This window comes from Corvus moneduloides, chromosome 1, assembly GCF_009650955.1.
Source record: "Corvus moneduloides isolate bCorMon1 chromosome 1, bCorMon1.pri, whole genome shotgun sequence".
Lineage (NCBI taxonomy): Eukaryota > Metazoa > Chordata > Aves > Passeriformes > Corvidae > Corvus > Corvus moneduloides.
In genome coordinates this window covers 165,201,428-165,219,745 of record NC_045476.1, presented here as the reverse complement: position 1 = coordinate 165,219,745, position 18,318 = coordinate 165,201,428, and the positions used below count along the sequence as shown (strand labels likewise).

The 18,318-nt window shown below is 49.3% G+C and overlaps 1 protein-coding gene across 3 annotated transcripts in view; it reads left to right on the top strand.

Moving 5' to 3' along the window:
* The window catches only part of ZC3H3 (zinc finger CCCH-type containing 3), a 136,059-nt gene that overhangs the window by 97,135 nt on the left and 20,606 nt on the right, over positions 1-18,318 (top strand). For all 3 annotated transcript variants that reach the window (XM_032091800.1, XM_032091794.1, XM_032091785.1), the window contains exons 6-9: positions 5,991-6,072; positions 7,632-7,787; positions 9,506-9,575; positions 14,335-14,466. In XM_032091800.1, coding sequence (XP_031947691.1) covers positions 5,991-6,072; positions 7,632-7,787; positions 9,506-9,575; positions 14,335-14,466 — 440 coding nt within the window. The remainder of the gene's footprint in view (positions 1-5,990; positions 6,073-7,631; positions 7,788-9,505; positions 9,576-14,334; positions 14,467-18,318) is intronic.

Here is an 18,318-nt window from a genome sequence, read left to right as displayed (position 1 = left end):
ATTGTTCAGTCTCTTTGAGCTCAATCCCACGATTTTTTTTGGGCTCAGGCCCTTGTTTCTGGGATTCCTCCTTCCCTTACCCCTTTTTAGCTCAGTCCCTGGTTTTGGGGGTTACTGAATCTCTTACCCCTTTTGGCTGCAGTCCCATATATTTCGGGGATTGGTGAGTCAATTCCTTATCCCATTCAAACTTAATCCCTTTTTTTGGGATTACCCTTTCTCAGATCAGCTCCCTCAATCTCAGTGCCTTATCTTTGGGATTGTGGGATCCCTTGGCCCCTTCCATCTCAATCCCTCAGGCCTTTTGAGCTCAATCCCTTGGCCCTTTTAAACTCAATCCCTTGTCTTCGGGGTTCTGGGATCCCTTGGCCCCCTCGGTCTCATACCCTTGATTTTGGGATTGCTCGATCTCTTACCCCTTTTGAGCTCAGTTCCATGGCCCCTTCAATCCCAATGCCTTGTGTTGGGATTATTTAATTCCTGACCTCCTCTGAGATCAATCCCTTGGCCCCTTTTGAACTCTGTCCCTTGGTTTTGGGATTGCTCAATCCCTTTGACCTCTTCACTCTCAATTCCATGGTTTTGGGATTGTTCAATCCTTTTGTCCCTCTTGTGCTCAATCCTTCGCCCCCTTCAGTCTCAATGCCCTGGCTTTGGGATTGCTCAATCCCTTTCACTTTATGAGCTCCATTCCTCAACTCTGGAATTTCAGAGATCAGATCCTGCTCCAGGCTCCTGGCCCACATCTGCTTATACAACATCCAACCCAGAGGTGCTTCATTAATTGAAGTTGCTTCATTAATAAAACATTCGTGACCACCTCACTCAGGGACACTGATGGGATGTGGGGACAATTGGGCAGGAAGACGGGAAAATCTCCGCTTGTTTAGCGGCAGCTCATCCCTTCTTTTTCTGTTGTCTTCTCCTGAATGAGGACTTGTGCTGTCCAGTGAGGGAAATAAATGACCCCCAGCAGCTGCGAGTGCTGATCCTCGGAATCTGCGGAACCCACTTAAATGAATAATAATTAAAGAAATAAATTTCCCTGAGTGCAGCCTCAAAACTTTCCGTTCAGCAATAAAGCCAAGGAGAGACTTGGAAAATGAATCGCTCGGCTCTTTCCAAAGGAAGCCGAGGTGGGTGAGGCGGGATGATAATGGGAACTATTAAAGGAGCCGGCGTGGTTTAAGGAAGCCTTTTCCAGGTCATGTGGGAACAGGCTGAGGAGAGGTGTGTGGTGATACTGACACCTGAGGGATAAAAGGATTGAGCAATCCCAAACCCATGGAATTGAGAGTGAAGGGGCCAAGGGATTGAGGAATCCCAAAGTCAAGGGATTGAAATTGAAGGGGCCAAGGAGTTGAGCTCAAAAGGGGTCAGGGATTGAGGAATCCCAAAGTCAAGGTATTGAAATTGAAGGGGCCAAGGAATTGAGTTCAAAAGGGGTCAGGGATTGAGGAATCTCAAAGTCAAGGGATTGAGATTGAAGGGGCCAAGGAATTGAGCTCAAAAGGGGTAAGGAACTGAGGAATCCCAAACCCAAGGAATTGAACTCAGTGAGCCAAAGGAGTGAGCTCAGAAGGGGTAAGGGACTGAACAATTCCAAAACCACAGGATTGATGAGCAAACAATAACGGGAAGATGGGATGACCCTGTTGGGGTCATCCCCAAGTTGGAGCGCTGGCCAGCGGAGCTGATCACCTGCCTGCCATTGCTTGGGCAAACCCCTGATCGTTTCCCTCTGTGTGTAAGATTTACATAAATCATCCTTGATTTGGGATGGTGGAAGTAGGTGAGAAGCAATGGGCTCAACACTCATCATTCTAATGATGTTCTCACGCTCTTGCCCATCCCTTGGCCCCATCGCATCCCAACTCTGACTTTCTTCCTTTTTTTCTGCCTGTTCCATTTTTCTACACTGATTGATTTCCTCCATGGGGATGATTTCCATAAATTACCCTTGATGTGGGATGGTGGAAGTAGATGGGAAGCAATGGGCTCAACACTCATCATTTTAATGCTGTTCTCACCCTCTTGCCCATCCCTTGGTTCCAGATCATCCCAACTTTGCATTTCTCCCTTTTTTTGGACTATTCCAGTTTTCTACCCTGGTAGTTTCCCTCCATGTGTAAGATTTCCATAATTTATCCTTGATTTGGGACAGTGGAAGTAGATGGGAAGCAATGGGCTCAGACACTCAACACTCATCATTCTAATGATGTTCTCACCCTCTTGCCCATCCCTTGGTCCCAGCTCATCCCAACTCTGGATTTCTCCCTTTTTTTTTTTTGTGCTAAATCAGTTTTCCACAGCTTTTCCACCATTTAAAAGAAGTAAATTATTGGATAAGATTCTCAAACAGACCTTTCCATGAGATGAGGTCCTGATCCTTGAGCTGTGCCCTAAGAGCAATAAAGTCCTTCCTAAATAATTAAGCAGGTGATAATTAACTGTGATATTTGCAGCCAGTTTTTAATGCAAAGGAATATTTGGAATGTTCCTTTCCAGGTGTGTTTGTTGCATCCCAAGCCCTTGGGTGATGGGGAGCTGAGCAGGGGTGTTGGACTGGATGGGAGCATCCTGATATCCATGTGGGAATGCTGGAAAGCACCGAGTGTTGCTCCCGAGTGCAGTTCCTGGGCTGCCAAGGGAAATCTCTGCCAACCTTTCCCTGGAGGAGAAGGACCTTGAGCCTTGAGCTGTGTTTTGGGGTTATGGAAAAAAAAAAACCAGGATGCAGGAGATGGACCTGGACCCTCTTGAGCTGAGTTTTGGGATTAAGGATATGAAAAGGTCGTAATTAAGTTATGAGTGTTGGTGGAGGGGTGCAGCATCCGACCCGCTCATTTTAGTCATGTTTTTGTTTGACAAGGAGAAATCGTGCCTTTTTCTCCTTTCCCATCAAAAGCTGGAATTTCAAACGCTGAGCCGAACGCTGCGGAAAACACCGCGGGACCGCTTGGCTGTGGATTCCTTCCGAGGAGCAGGGAAAAAGAGAAGGAGTTAGGCTGTAGCCCCCGCTATTAATCATAGCTGTAATCATGCATTTAATGAACATGACAGCTCCTGCTCCCTCCGGAGAGATGCGCGGAGTCTCCCGGCTGGATTGGGAGCAACAATCACTTTTCACCGCGAGCCACCGGAGCTGCCGGAGCTGCCAGCGTCGGGCTGGGATGATGCATTAAGAGAAACAACCCCGTTTGCACGGGCTGTGGGTTTCCTTACGGATGATGCTCTTCCAAGCGACTGATTCATCAGGAAAGGGGGAGAGAAATCCACCTGTCCCTTCCACAGGGTGGAAAATATCCCGGCTGATGCCGCTGTGCTGGGTGTAATCACTTCAGAAGCCCTTAATGTGCAGTTCTTGATGCTCTCCCCGGCAGCTTTTTGTATTTTCCTGCTTTTTTTTCCCCTCTCTGTTCCGTTCCTGCTGCCTTGGAGTGTGCACAGGGGAGGAACTTGCCGTGGCACTGCTTTAAATTTCCACAGTGAGGGCACTTTGGCAATGCCAAGGATGTGCGAGTCGCTCTCCTGATCTGACAGCACCGCTGTGTCCCGATGTTCTCCCCAACTGGGAAGCGATTGAGGAGAAAAACGGGACAGGTCTGGGACTGGGATGTGCCCAGTGTTTTGTCTGGACAGAACGAGATTCCCAAAGTTGAGCCCTGGGGGCATCGTTTCAGTTTTTTGTTTAATTTAGGCCAGACTGCAGCAAATTTTGGCTCCTGATGTTTGAATTTAACCCTTCTCCTGTTTTCCATTGTCTTTTGATGTCCGGATTTCACCCCAATTTCAATAATACACCCTCCGATGCCAGGAATATGATTTATTAATGTATTTATTAATGTATTAATTAATGCAAATCACTTGTAGTGACCAATTGGGAATTCTGAGTTGACAACCAGTCTAAAAATCCAAATTTAGGGTCCTTGGACTTCCTGAAAAGTCGGGAACATCCAACCCCCTCTCTTGCACCCCCTTCTTGTTACTTTGATGCCCACAAAGCTTTTACTTGTATTTAAAGGTCTTTTCCACAATATAAAAGCTTCCAAAAATACCCTTGTGCCGGAGCCTGAGCTTTCTCCATAAATCCCAGTGTGTGGTGAAATGTGTAATTACAGAGCTTCCTTGGGTTGGCTTCTCCTGGGAAATATTTGGGTGGTTTTCTGATAGTTTGGAGAGGATTTGCATGTGGGGTGAATAATTAGGGAGTAGGAAAGCGTGGATGGAGGGTTTCTTTTCCAGCTTCCAGGTGCTTTACCAGATCTGGATGAATTTTGTCATGGGTAGGACCAGCCCTTGGATAGTTAAACTGCCTTTGGGATGTGAGTTAATTCCTGGGACGGGAGATGCACATCATATTAGAGCATGACTTCTTGCTGGAAGATAAAAACTGGGAAAAAACTCCCCAAAAAATCATTCCATGGATGTATTTTTCCCACATAAAAATTCCAACCCACTGGCACGAGGCTGTTGGCCCCTTTTTTTAATGTCTCTTTATCTCTTTAGTGATTCCTCCTTTCTGGCCATGATGACCTTTAAGGTCAGTTCCAGCCCGAACCATTCCATGATTCTGTGATTCCTAGATGTGGATTCCCGGCTGCTTTAAATGGGAATGTGTTCATCCCTGTGTATCCACTTTTATCCCCAAATACTAAATATTATGGGGGATCGGCCCCTGCCCTTGGGAGCTGATTCCTGGTATAGCCCATCCTGCTGAAAACAGAATTCCAGAGAGCTAAGGATGCTCCAGCCCTATCCTAATGGATTGTAATTTGGGGCTTTCTCCCTGCATTGCTTGGGAAGTCAACCTTGCTCTTAACTGGAGATGCTTCAGCGGCATCTTCGGAGAGTCCCAAAGTTGACAGATGTTTATTGTAGCACTAAAAAAGATGCTCCTACAGCCTGGGACAAGAAGGAATTAAAAAAAACAGGGGAAAAAACCCCTCTCAGTGGTGGCTCAAATGCCCCGTTGATGGAATTTGATGTGCGGAGGGAACAGATGGGGCTTGCCGACGCCGGCAGCCGAGTGACAGCTCGCGGTGCCGCGCTATCAAATTCCACTCGCTCACTTCCCAACACGCCCGGGATGGCAGGTGAGTGACTGAGCCGCTCTCATCCCACCTGGAAAACTGAAATCCAGCCTTTCTTTCCCATTCGTTCTTCCCTGCACCAGTCAAGGATGATTTAATTCCGTGCGTGCATGGATGGGAGCGGGCGCTGGGCTTCCCCGTCTGTCTGCGGGGAGCGGCCAAGCCAAGCGTGGAAATTTGCTGGATTGATAGTGGAAGCATGGGATTTGCCCGGAGAAGTGTTTTGGCACGTTTGGGTGCTGAGGGGAAGAAATTCCTGCTGTGTTTGGAGCTGGCAAGGAGCACTTCTTCTGGCGGCTGCTCCAGAGCTGGGAAGTCCCTAAAGGGCATTTTCATCCCTTGGTTCCCTGGGAGCTCCACGCTTTGGGTTAAGTAAGATCATGGAATCGTGGAACGGTTTGGGTTGGGAGGGATCTTAAAGATCATCCAGTTCCAACCCTCTGCCAGGGGCAGGGACACCTTCCACTATCCCAGGTTGCTCCAAACCCTGTCCAGCCTGGCCTGGGACACTTCCAGGGATGGGGCATCCATGGTTTCTCGGGGCAACTTGTACCACGGCCTCCTCATCCTCCAAAGGAAGAATTTCTTCCTGATATCCCATCTATCCCTGCCCTCTGGCAGTGGGAAGCCATTCCCCCTGTTCTGCCACTTCAAGTTCAGTCCAAAGTTCCTCTCCAGCTCTTTTGGAGCCCCTTTAGGCACTGGAAGAGGCTCCCAGGTCTCCCTGGAGCCTTTTCTTCTCCAGGGTGAGCAACCCTAGATCTCCCAGCTTTTCCTCATAGCAGAGGGTCTCCATCCCTCTGATCATTTTTGTGGACCTAAGGTACTGAGGGCTGTGTGAGTTCCTGCAAAATTCCTTGATTCCAAGCAATGATCCATGTTTTTCTTTCTTTCCAGCATTGAGATTGCACTCCACACCCAGTCCTGGGATCTCTCTACCTGGCCTGAGCAGATCCTCAACATGCCGATACATTGCCAGGTTTGTACCATGCTCTGTCCTCGGAATTATGCTCAGGAGGGAGTCAGGAGCTTGAGGAGCAGCTGTTGAACTGGAGGGTGATATGGCAGAGCTATGGCTGCTGCTTTTCTTCAGCTTCTACTTCAAGGTGGTTGTAAGCTCAGGCAGAGCCTCCCCAGGGAAGAATTCCTTCCCAATATCCCATCCATCCCTGCCCTCTGGCAGTGGGAAGCCATTCCCTGTGTCCTGTCCCTCCATCCCTTGTCCCAAGTCCCTCTCCAGCTCTCCTGGAGTCCCTTTGGGCACTGGAAGGGGCTCTGAGGTCTCCCTGGAGCCTTCTCTTGTCCAGGCTGGACATTCCCAGCTCTCCCAGCCTGGCTCCAGAGCAGAGGGGTTCCATCCTTCAGAGCATCCCTGTGGCCTCCTCTGGACTCGCTCCAGCAGCTCCACATCCTTCTGCTGTTGGAGACCCCAGAGCTGGAGGCAGCTGTGCAGGTGGGGTCTCACCTGAGTGGGGCAGAGGGGCAGAATTTCCCCTTTCCTGCTGCCCACATATGGGATCAGCACAGGACATTCTGGGCACCCATGGCTGGATCATGTGGAGCTTCTCATCCACCAACACCCCCGAGTCCTTTTCCTCAGGGCTGCTCTCCATCCATTCTCCACCCAGCCTGGATTTGTGCTTGGGATTACCCTACGCACATCCAGGACCCTACACTTGGCCTTGCACCTCCTTTTAACCCAGGAGCTGCAGACAACCAACAATTACAGAGGTAAAAATGTGCATTTCTTCTGAAAATGAGTCCCTTGAACCTGTATTTTTCATGGATTATGTACTGTGTCCTCAGCAAACTGGAGTTGACTGTGCCCTACCACTGAATTATCTGCTCGGAGAGATCTGATGTGCCCCTCATGGTTTGTGTTCACCCGGATCTCAACACTTCTCCTCTTCCACCTGGTCCCACACATCCCTAGAGCTGCTGGGTAATTCCCTCTGCAGCTGGAAGCTCATGGAAAACGTGTTATAAGCAACTTCTGAGCTCCTTAAGTAGCTTCTAGTGGGACCAGGCCATTAAAAAGGAGTTTTTCTACTCTTTGGTGGTACTTTTTGTTCCTGTGGCCATCACGTAGGTCCTTGTTCTTTGAAGTTCGTGAGCAGGTGCCCACTTGAAGGCCATGAATAGCATCAGGCCCAGCTGGTGGGACACGTGCTGAAGAGCCCTCCAAGTCATTCAGCCTTGGCATCCTGTGCTGCACAAGGAGGGGATGTTTCCTTCCTCACCATATTCCGTAAAAGTGTGGGAAACTCTCTCCACGCTCATAAAATCTGAGGAGAGAATCAGTTACGGGGATGGGAAGGGATCTCACTGGTGACTGTGGTGTTATCTTGCAGATTTTTAATGATTTGGGGTAAAATTGGCCAAAAATTGAAAATACTTAAGGGCTTGAGCTTCCTGAATATTTCACTCTCCAAAGTGGGGCTCCTCCATCGTTTCAGGTGTTGTTGAGGTGTTTTCTCCACGTCATCGTGATGTTGGAGCTGGAGGTTTTCCCTGACCTTGTCCCTCTTTCTCCTTCAGCCGTGCTGTGCAGAGGAGCTTGGCCATCATCCGTCAAGCCAAGCAGAAGAAAAAAAAGAAGGAATATTGTATGTACTACAACCGCTTCGGGAAGTGCAATCGAGGCGAGAACTGCCCCTACATCCACGATCCAGAGAAAGTGGCTGTCTGCACCAGGTAGGGATGGACGTTGGGTGGCTTTGGTGCTTCCTCGTGGGATATTCCAAAGGGAAACAAACTGATGACAGAGATGTAGGATAACAAGGATGGGAGTTCTGAGTCAGGTGTAGGTTCTGCACTCCTGGGTTGGAAGGACGAGGACAAGAAGAGGCCAGAGAAGCAGGGAATTGTTTTGGTTGGAAAGGACATCAAAAGATCATTGAATTCCAGCCCTCTGCCATGGGCAGGGACACCTTCCACTGTCCCAGGTTGCTCCAAGCCCCACCCAACCTGGCCTGGAACACTTTCAGGGATCCAGGGGCAGCCACAGCTTCTCTGGGAATTCCATTCCAGGGCCTCACCACCCTCCCAGGGAAGAATTTCTTCCCAATATCCCATCTATCTCTGCCCTCTGGCAGTGGGAAGCCATTCCCTGTGTCCTGTCCCTCCATCCCTTGTCCCAAGTCCCTCTCCAGCTCTCTTGGAGCCCCTTTAGGCACTGGAAGGGTCTCTGAGGTCCCTTTGGAACCTTCTTTTCTGGGCTGGGTGACTTGAGCCCCTGCCCTGACCATACTCCGGGCTATTCCTTCAGGAGCATTCCTCAGATCCGCTCAGATCCCTACAACAGGTTTGAATCCCTCAGCCAGTGACGTTGTGCAGCTCCGAGACTTGGTGATTTATTCCAGGAGAACTGATCCATGTTGGCATCTCATTAGACATGCCCAAGAGTTGATTAAACTCTATTATGAGTCATTTAAAAAATGCAGAAAAGCCAACTCCACTGATGAACTCCTGGAGTAATTTCTCCATAAAATTGCTGCTGTGCTGGAATCACTTGGAAGTTGCTCAAAGCTCGATGGGGACGGATAGAGGAGGGGAAGGTGATTTATTGTTTTTTTAACTGATTTTACTCCTTCTCACTCATTCTCCCATAAAAAATCCCATAACTCCTTGCCTACTTCAGGAACTGTGCTCCTTGAAGTCTTTTGGGTCTCCATCCTGTCTCATTTCCGTGGATCATTGGAGGACAACAGTGATTTCTCCCAGTTTTTTGTCTCCTTATCCCAGTTCCTTGATCTCCAATCCCGTTCTTTAGTGTTCTCTTATCATTTTTTAGTTTTGTTTATCTGCTCTCACTCTGGTCACTCCTAGGAAAGCTCTGACTCCAAACATCCTCATGTGCTTTGAGATCCTGGTTTCTGTTCTGGGCCTGTTTTTGCTCCTCCTGGTCATTGGTCACTCACACCCGGAGCTTCATCCAGCATCTCATAGAATGGGATCATAAAATCCTGGAATGGTTTGGATTGGAAGGGACCTTCAAGATCATCCAATCCACCCCCCTTGCCATGGGCAGGGACACCTTCCGCTTATCCCAGGTTGCTCCAAACCCTGTCCAACCTGGCCTTGAGCACTTCCAGGGATGGGGCATCCACAACCTTTCTGGGCAACTTGAAGTAATCAGGGCTTTAGGAAGGACCTTTCTCCTTCTGGGAGCATCATGTCTGAATTTTGGGATCCAAGCCTTGCTGTACCTACTAATGAACAGCCAAATATGATGAAAGAATAGAATCCATCAGGAATCATCAGTTGCTCTTCCAGCGAGAGGGATCTGTACTTTTTTATGGTGTGAAATGGGTTTTATGGACGAGCTCGGCAACAATTTTGTGGTTTTGTACAAAACCATGCATTTTGTGACCCAACTCTTGTTCAACCTTCTCCATCTGCTTTACCTCCAGGTTTCTCCGTGGCACGTGCAAGAAGACAGATGGGACCTGTCCGTTTTCCCACAAGGTGTCCAAGGACAAGGTCTGTATGACTTCCCAACGGGAATGTGGTTCTCTGTGCAAGGGGGTGGTTGGAGGAAGGTTCTTCCTCACTGAGTGCTTCCAGCTGAGTTTGGAGTTTCCTTGCTGATCTGTTCAGGCTCCTGAATCATGACAGAACCATGGAATGGTTTGGGATGGATGGGACCTTCAGGATCATCTCATTCCAACCCTTCTGCCATGGGCAGGGCCACCTTCTGCTGTCCCAGGTTGCTCCAAGCCCCATCCAACCTGGCCTTGAATATTTCCAGGGATGGGTCATCCACAGCTTCTCTGTGCCAGGGCCTCACCACCCTATGGTTGAGGTCTAGAAAGGACCTGTGAGGTCTTAGAGGTCTAAAAAAGACCTCCGAGATCATCAAATCCATTCAGTTGCATCTAATCCTTCCCTACTTCCATAAGATCACATTTCCCTGGAAATCCCTCTGTGCTGGGGTCAGAGGATGTTTTAACAAACAGAACTTGGAGGTATAAATTAATAAAACAATTTCTAAAAATCCAAGCAGCAAAATCAGGTTCAAACTGTGGCAGAGCTCTGAAGTTCATTGTTTTCCACCTTGCTGATGTATTTGGAGCTCCGTGGTTTTATTACACAAGGTGGAAAAAAAAATAATCTGGGATTTTTATCTTGGGTTTATCAGTGATGATTTAGCACCTCAGCCTGTGCTCAGTAGCTGGGATCTCCACTTGGATGTAGCTTTGGAGACTCCAGCATGGAAGCTGAGGTGCCTGAGGCACGTTCCTTGTCTGTGGAGAGCTCATAAGTTACCCAGGAAGTCGCTCCAAATGAGACACAGAGCACCAGATGTTTTTTACATGGATTTCTCTTCAGAGTCATTTAATCACGAGTACATAAAACAGGGACAGGGACAGCTGCATTCCCTGGCTTGTGGCGTGCCAGAGCAGGAATGGGGATGAGGATTAATAGATGGAAAAAAGGACAGTTTGGGGATTTTTTTCATCCTGTAACAGAGTCAGACTTCAGAAATAAAGAAGCCAAGAATGAAGGAAGCTTTGCAGTGGGATTGGCTGTCGGTTTATCCGAAATGATTGTAATTAGTGAGGCCAACAACTTCTTGTCATCCAAGTAAACGATGCACAACCCTCTGCCCATGCCTCTGTGCCGAAGAATTGAAATCCATCCACAGAACCATAAACTCCAAATTAAATGGAATTTCAGAAGGTGGCAAAGCCATTTTTGGTCCCAGGGCAAAAACCTGGATGAAACTTGGGAACTGGACATGCCCAAGGAGCTGTTGCAGTTGGTGGTTTATCCGCCAAAGGATGTGATGGTTGGGTGTGGATGAATTTGTGGTCTCTGTACCCAGGACTATTCCTCGGCATGTTTAAATTCCTGGTGGAGATGTGGCCTCAGTTTCCCCTCCAGGAACGCTGGTGTGTCTTGGTCCCTCAAGGAGGACCTCAAAATTTGGCTTCTGGGCTCCGTTTTGGATGGATAAATTGAGGATGATGAAAAACTCAACCTTTAACTGCACCTCACCACTTAGAGAAGAATAACGGCGATATTGTGGTAATAAAAGTGAATTAAAAAGGAGTGACCACGTCAACGAGCTGTTGGCCAATTGCCTTTTGGAGACAGAATCCCTGGGATGGAATCCCGTGGGATGCAGTGACCTCAGCCCATCTCACCTTTATCCTGAGCTAATGAAGCATCGCCTAAACTCAAGATGAATCATTAATTAACAAACCAAAATCAAAGCAGGCAGTGCCAGCTCTGAAAAGCTTTCGGAGCACGTTTTTCCTGCCATGCTCCATTGGGAAGGGGGATTATTTTTCACAGGATTAACCACCCTGAGGGTGGTTCAAAGGTCTCCCTGTTTGCCACCTTGTCATCAGCTAGGGATGGAAGAGAAACAACCTCCTCCGTGGAGTTCAAACTTGTTCCAGGGTGATTTATTGCCACAGGAATGCTGCTTCCCAAAGCGAGAGGCAACTTTGCTTTCCAAGTCCCGGAGCTCCCCATTAACCCAGGTGATTCTTGGCAAAGGTGGCTTTTCCCTCATTTATCAGGGCTGGGAAAAGCAGGTGAAGGCTCTCAGCAGAGGAAGGAAGCAGTTTTCCTCCTGCTTGTGGAGTTTTTGGAGCAAATCCCACCTTTTCCTCAGGTAAGGGATTGTGCGGGGTTGGTTTTTGGCTGTTTGAGTTGAGGTTTTAATGCAATTCCTGGTTTTTTTCCATGTGGGATGATGTGGTGGTTTGGGAATTCCTGATTTTGTTGGTCCCCTCAATTTCACTTTGTGGTTATTGGAGAGGGACACCCCAAAACCTCCTCATCAGAGGAGCTTCAGGTTGTTGTGTATTTCACCTCGGTGGGATTTTACTGGGATAGGGTATCCAGTCCAGGAGGTGAAGGATCAAGGGCTCGCAGGATTTGGCTCTTGATTTCAGGACATAACCATTTCTCAACCTTGGTGCACTACCATGCCTCAGTTTCCCCTCTGAAAAATGGAAATGGTCACTATTTTCTATGGGGAAAATCCCTGTTTTCTACGGGAAACCACATGGATTCAGCTGTTGCAGCAGCAGGGAGCTTTTCCCCATCCTGCTCCAAGCAGGGAATGGTCTCCAGGATGGAGGACAGCTCCAGATGGTCACGGAGCTTTGCAGATCCAAACCCCAGTGGTTTCCATCACCCTCTGGTGATGGAAAAAAGAGCCTGGAGAAGAGGGAAAGCTTTTCTTGTTCTGCCACGGGCAGGGACACCTTCCACTATCCCAGGTTGCTCCAAGCCCCGTCCAGCCTGGCCTTGGACACTTCCAGGGATGGGGCAACCACAGCTTCTCTGGGCAACCTGTGCCAGGGCTTCACCACTTGAGGGATTTTGCTCCACCGGAGACTCAGGCAGAGCCTTTGGTGAGAAGCATCCACCGAAGTGACACACAGGGAATTTTTCCACAATGGATCAGAGCCACTGACACATCCCAGCTATGGGGAGAAACCAGGAAATCTGAAGGAAGCGAAGGTTGCCAGAGGCTGGGACTCGAGCAGCCGCCCGCTGCTGTTCCAACAGCTTTTCCCCTTGAGGAACTCGGAAAGAATCAGCATTTTTCTCCCTAATAGAGCTTCAAAACTCAGTTGTGAGCAATTTGGAGGCTCACGTGGAGTTTCGGGTTCATTTAGCTGCTGCCTCCAGAGCTTGTAGAGAGTCAAAGCTGTCGAAGGCGGCCGCAGCGCCCCAGTGCCTTGAATTAATGTTATTGTTATTTGTGTGGACGTGCTGGGGTGCAAACAAGGTTAATTGAAATGAGAGCGCTGCTTCCTCTTGATAATGGCTCGGTCTTGACAGCGAGGAGGAGTTTATTTTTGTCGGAGAGCTGCCTTTATTATCCCTTTTTATTAGAGCTAATTTGGGCTCTATATCAAAAACTACATTAAGGGAATCGTTTACGGTCACACCACCAGCACCGCCAAAGATCGCCCCAGAGCCCTGTCCTTTATGTTAATGTCTGCAGTTAAAAGACAATTAAAAATAAACTCTCCTCTTTTAAAGCACCCTTTGTTTTCTTTCCTCTCGGCCTCCAGCGAGGCAATTTAGTTCAACCCTTAATGTGCCCTTCAGGGATAAGGGATTTTTCCAGATAGCCCCGGCCGTGGTTATTGCAGGATCGTAAATATTAGTTGGGGATGCTTGAACTGGTGGGACCAGGATGCTACTGGTGAATGGAGGGATCAATACCACGCCGAGCAGTGAGGAAATTCGGGATGTAGGAGCAGGAGGAGCCGGACCTTCAGGAAGCTCACGTTCCCGATGGCAGCTGCCTGGTTGGGGCGGGAAGCAGGAAGCTGCCGGAGGTAGCCGGTGAGTTAAGGATGCTGAAATATGGCAGCAGGCTGGTAATTTGTTTTTAATGATAACAGCTGGCAGAAGGTGAAGTTTGTGCTTTGAGGACGATGAGGAGAATCCTTGCTCCGTCGGTTTTCCCCGTCGGCTGTCGCGCTGCGGAAGCTCGGGAATGCGGGAGCGCGGGATCAGGGATCTTCTCCGTGTATCCCGCTGCTCTCCTTCTCCAATGTTCATGGCAGGAGCCTGGGCTCTCCTCCTCCTTCCCCTCCCACCCGGAGCATCCCTTCCCCAGTGCACAGGGACAGGCATCACAGCCCTGGGAAATTCCAGGATAATGCCTTAGAATGATGCATCCCCCCAAAATCCTTGCGGAGGTGCTTTTATCCCCCCTTTCTAGGAACCACCTTTTGAGCCTTTATCCACCCCTTCCAGCCAGCTCCGTTTCCACGGAAGAGCCAAATGGGAAGCACCCCCAGGATGCTGTTTTGGCCTTTGTGATGGCCAGAATTCCCTGTGGGATATTGCAGCTGGGCTGGGTGTGATCCCTGCGCTGCTGTTCCTATCCCCATCGCTGCATCGTCCCTTGGGAAGGGTGTTCCCGGAGTTTATGACATTCCCCCAGCCCTTCCCTATGCTGTCCAGAGGGAATTTTCTTCCTCGTGGCAGATTCCAGCTTTTCACCCTCTCTCCAGCATCCTGGAGGATGCTGAGGGAAGCGCCTTTGCTGCCTGCGTATCCAAACACGAGGAACATGTAATACCAGGGAGCTGCTTTGCAGGAAACCAATGGAAGAGCTAAAAATACCTCTGGGATCGGTGGCTGGCAAAAGATTTCTATTTATTTTACACTTGTCACGCTTTTATTTCAGGTCTGGGGGTTGCAATGATTCCAAGTCACGGGTGTAGGGAATGCTGACAGATTTCTCCTCCTCTTGCAGATGCCGGTGTGTTCCTACTACTTGAAGGGGATCTGCAGCAACAGCAACTGCCCCTACAGCCACGTCTACGTGTCCAGGAAGGCAGAAGTGTGCCAGGATTTCCTCAAAGGATATTGTCCCATGGGAGAAAAGGTAAAGAGGGATTTATCCCAGATCTCGGGGGCCGAAGCTGAAGCCATGAGCAGCTTCCTGCACAAGCTATGGCACCACAGGGAAGAGCTGGAAGCTGCTCAGCACCTGGATGCCATGAATTGCAGTCCTGTGCTTTTCCAAAGGGTTTTGGCGGAGTGGTTTTGGTTGGGGAAAAAAAGAAATCAAAGGCTTCAGCTCATCAACGTGCTGGCGTTTCCCTGGGAAGAGCTTCCATGGGGTGTCCGTGTTATCAGTGTCCGAGCTGGAAGCACCTGCCCTGAAAACCCCTCACTTAAATAGATGAAAAATGAAGGAAAATGTTTAATACCTAGAAAATCCGTAGGTATTAATGCTTGTTTTCCACACTGGCTCTGAGGCAGGTTAAAACGTGAGCCTTAAATCCTGTGGCTTAGTTTTAGGAGCAAGACCAGCCTTGCTCAGCCAGCTGAGCATCCAGCTGTGCCTGGGGGATTCATGGAGCCACCTCCAGGTCCGGGGGGTGGTTTGGATCCGTGGATCCTCCATGGACTTCCTGTGCACCCTGGGGAGAGTTGCAACCTCATGCATGAGCTTTTTGTATCCGATGTAACGTGGAGCTTGTGGGAGCAGCTTTCCTGGAGCAGGGCTTAGAGCCAGCTGCCATTTGCTGTTCCAAAGGAATTTGAAAGACACAGGATCTCACTTTTTCGTGTCATGGCTAAGGGAGAGGGTTGGCCATGCCTTGGGAATCCTTGTTCCCTTGGGAATCCACGTGACTGTCCTGACTCCTCTTTGCTGTTTTCCAAATGGGTTATGGGTTATGATGTTGGATTTCTGCTCATCCTTGGACAATTGTGACCAGCAGGAAAGGGGGAATTCTGCCTCTCTGCCCCACTCAGGTGAGACCCCACCTGCAGAGCTGCCTCCAGCTCTGGGGTCCAACAGCAGAAGGATGTGGAGCTGCTGGAGCAGGTCCAGAGGAGTCCATGGAGATGCTCTGAGGGCTGGAGCCTCTCAGGCATGGAGCCAGGCTGGGAGAGCTGGGAATGTCCAGCCTAGAAAAGGGAAGGCTCTGAGTAGACTTTGGAACTGCTTCCAGTGCCTGAAGGGGCTCCAGGAGAGCTGGAGAGGGACTTGGGACAAGGACCTGGAGTGCCAGGACAAGGGGGAATGGCTTCCCACTGCCAGAAGGCAGGGATAGATGGGATATTGGGAAGGAATTCTTCCCTGGGAGGGTGGGGAGGCCCTGGCACAGGTTGTCCAGAGGAGTTGTGGATGCCCCAGAGGGCTCTTCTCCTCCTCTCCATCCCGGTAGTGCTCGCTGGCAGAGGTACAACCCATCAAGAGAAGCCGTAGGTGCTCAGATCCCACCAGTGTGGCCACCAACCTGTCCCAGAATCCAAACACAACATTGGATGGAATCCTAGAATCATTTAGGCTGGAAAAGACCTCTAAGGTCATTGAGCCCAGCTTTTAACCCAGTACTGTCAAGTTCCACTAAACCCTGTCTGGTGTTTTCCCCATCCTTTCCCAAGGAGAAACCACTAAAGAGCAGAAACCAGGGAAAAAAGCCAAAAGTAAAGAGTTTTAAGGAAAGCAGGACACAGCAACAGTGATGAGAAGCTCCAATAAATTAGTCTGGGCCTAATTACTTTTTGTGGCAGCGCGTGGAGGGGGACTTGATGCAGGATAAACATTCCCTCAGAAGGAAAACACAGGCATCCTGCCACCTCCCTCCAGCACAGCGCCAACCACGCAGGCAGGGTCCCGACAATTATTTTTAAAATATTCCAATTTAAATGAAAATATAAAAGAGATATTTAGAATATTTATTCTATTAGGAAAAGTGCTTACGGCGTCACTTTCGGAATGTCGGGAAAGCATTCTCCTCCAGATGATGGATAGCAGCCTGTAATTATATATGGGGAGAAATTGCTGAGCGGGCCATATTTAACTGGGGAGGAGAAATTCCAGCTTGGGCCATTAAGGGTTAATTTTATTCTCTAAATAATATAAAAAGTGCTGAGTCCGTGCCTTTGCTCGAAGTAGAAAGTCCTCAAATGGACCCCGGAGAGTTTATAATATTCCACTGAATCAAGGAAAAATGTTAACCTTGCTTCATAAAACGATGGCTTGTTAAAGATGCGCAGTCCCTTTTCTTGTGAATTATTTAGGATGGGAGTAAATCTTCCCTTGTTCTGCCTTTCCCTGTCCGAGGAATGTTGGTTTGAAGTGCGAAGAGCACAGAATGCGAAGGTGTACAACTCCGGTGGAGCATCCTGGGTGGATAAACTCCAGCAGGGATGGTCCATAATTAGGAATTTAGGTTGTTTTATGCTGATATTTGGCACACTGGGCTCTTCTCCCAGTCGCGTTTTCCTCTTTGTGCTCTCACAGAGAAACACAGACCTCCATCAGAAATGTCCATTATTATCCATAATTTATGACGTGTCGTTGCCAGTGTTGTCTCTCAAGTGCTTCCTAGGATGTGCTGCAGAATTTTCAGGACAAGTCCACCTTTGACCCATTCCATGTGCTGTAATTCCAACTGCTCTTCTACAAATGATTCCAGGACCGACCCGTTCCGGCTTATCAAGGACTTAGAATTAAGTGAGAAAGCTTTAAGTTTACATTCCCAAGTCCTTTTTTCAGGAATGTGGACTGTAGAGGGTCTAAATCCACCCTTGGGGACAGGGGACAGCTCCTGTACGAGACCATGACCACGTCCTTCATTAAGGGGATGTTACCCCAAATATTAAGTAATTGGTCAGTGTTGGACCTGATGATCTTGGAGGTCTTTCCCAACCTAAATGATTCTGGGATTCTGTTTCCAAAAGGGAGCTGGTGGCAGAGCAAGGACCTTGATTTCCAGCATTCCTACAGGTTTCTTGGTCATGGGTTGGGAAGTTTCTCCCCTATGTGTGCTTCCTAAAGGGATCATCCCTGAACACAACGTCATACGTGTCCCTTAAAGCCACGGAGCGATTCCCACCTTGGAGATCTCTGTCCCAATTTTCCTGGAGCTCCCTGCCCTTCCCTGGCACCCTGACCTGGTCGTGCTGGGAGGGGCTGGTCCCTCTGGGCTGGCCACCTGCACTGGAGGAAGCCCCAAGAGAGAAGTGGGAAGAGAGGGAGAAATGGGGCCTCTTGCAGGTTCTCCCCAGGGTTTTCCGGACGTGTTTTAATGAGCTGCTCTACGGTCAAAGCTCCTCTCTGGTTCCACATCCCTCCTCCCATATGGGGCCTCGTGCAGGGGCTTGGAGCAGGAACTCTCTAGGAGAGGATGGGATGAGGCTGGTGCGTGTAAGGGATGAGGCAGTGCCAGTGGGTGAAGCTGCCCGTGGTGGGGTGACCCCAGAGCAAGGGACAAACAGGACGAGACATTGGATGGAGACATTTTGGATGCCCCATCCCTCGAAGTGTTCAAGGCCAGGTTGGACATGGCTTGGAGCAACGTGGGATAGTGGAAGGGGTCGCTGCCCATGGCAGAGGGTTGGAACAGGATGGGTTTAAGGACCTTTCTACCTAAACCAAATTTGGTGGCAAGCCAGGGGCTAGGATCTCTGTGTGGCCGAGAGCCTGGAACTGGGAATTATGATAAGCACTTGCATCACATCCATAGGCAGTCCCAAAGCTGCCTTGGGATTTGCTTTACAGGCACAAAAGATGAAGGAGGGTAGATTAAGATGGGATATTGGGAAGAAATTCCTCCCTGTGAGGGTGCTGAGGCCCTGGCACAGGTTGCCCAGAGAAGCTGTGGTTGCCATATCCCTGGAAGCGTCCAAGGCCAGGTTGGGTGGGGCTTGGAGCAACCTGGGATAGTGGAAGGTGTCCCTGCCCATGGCAGGAGGTTGGAATGTGATCATTGAGGTC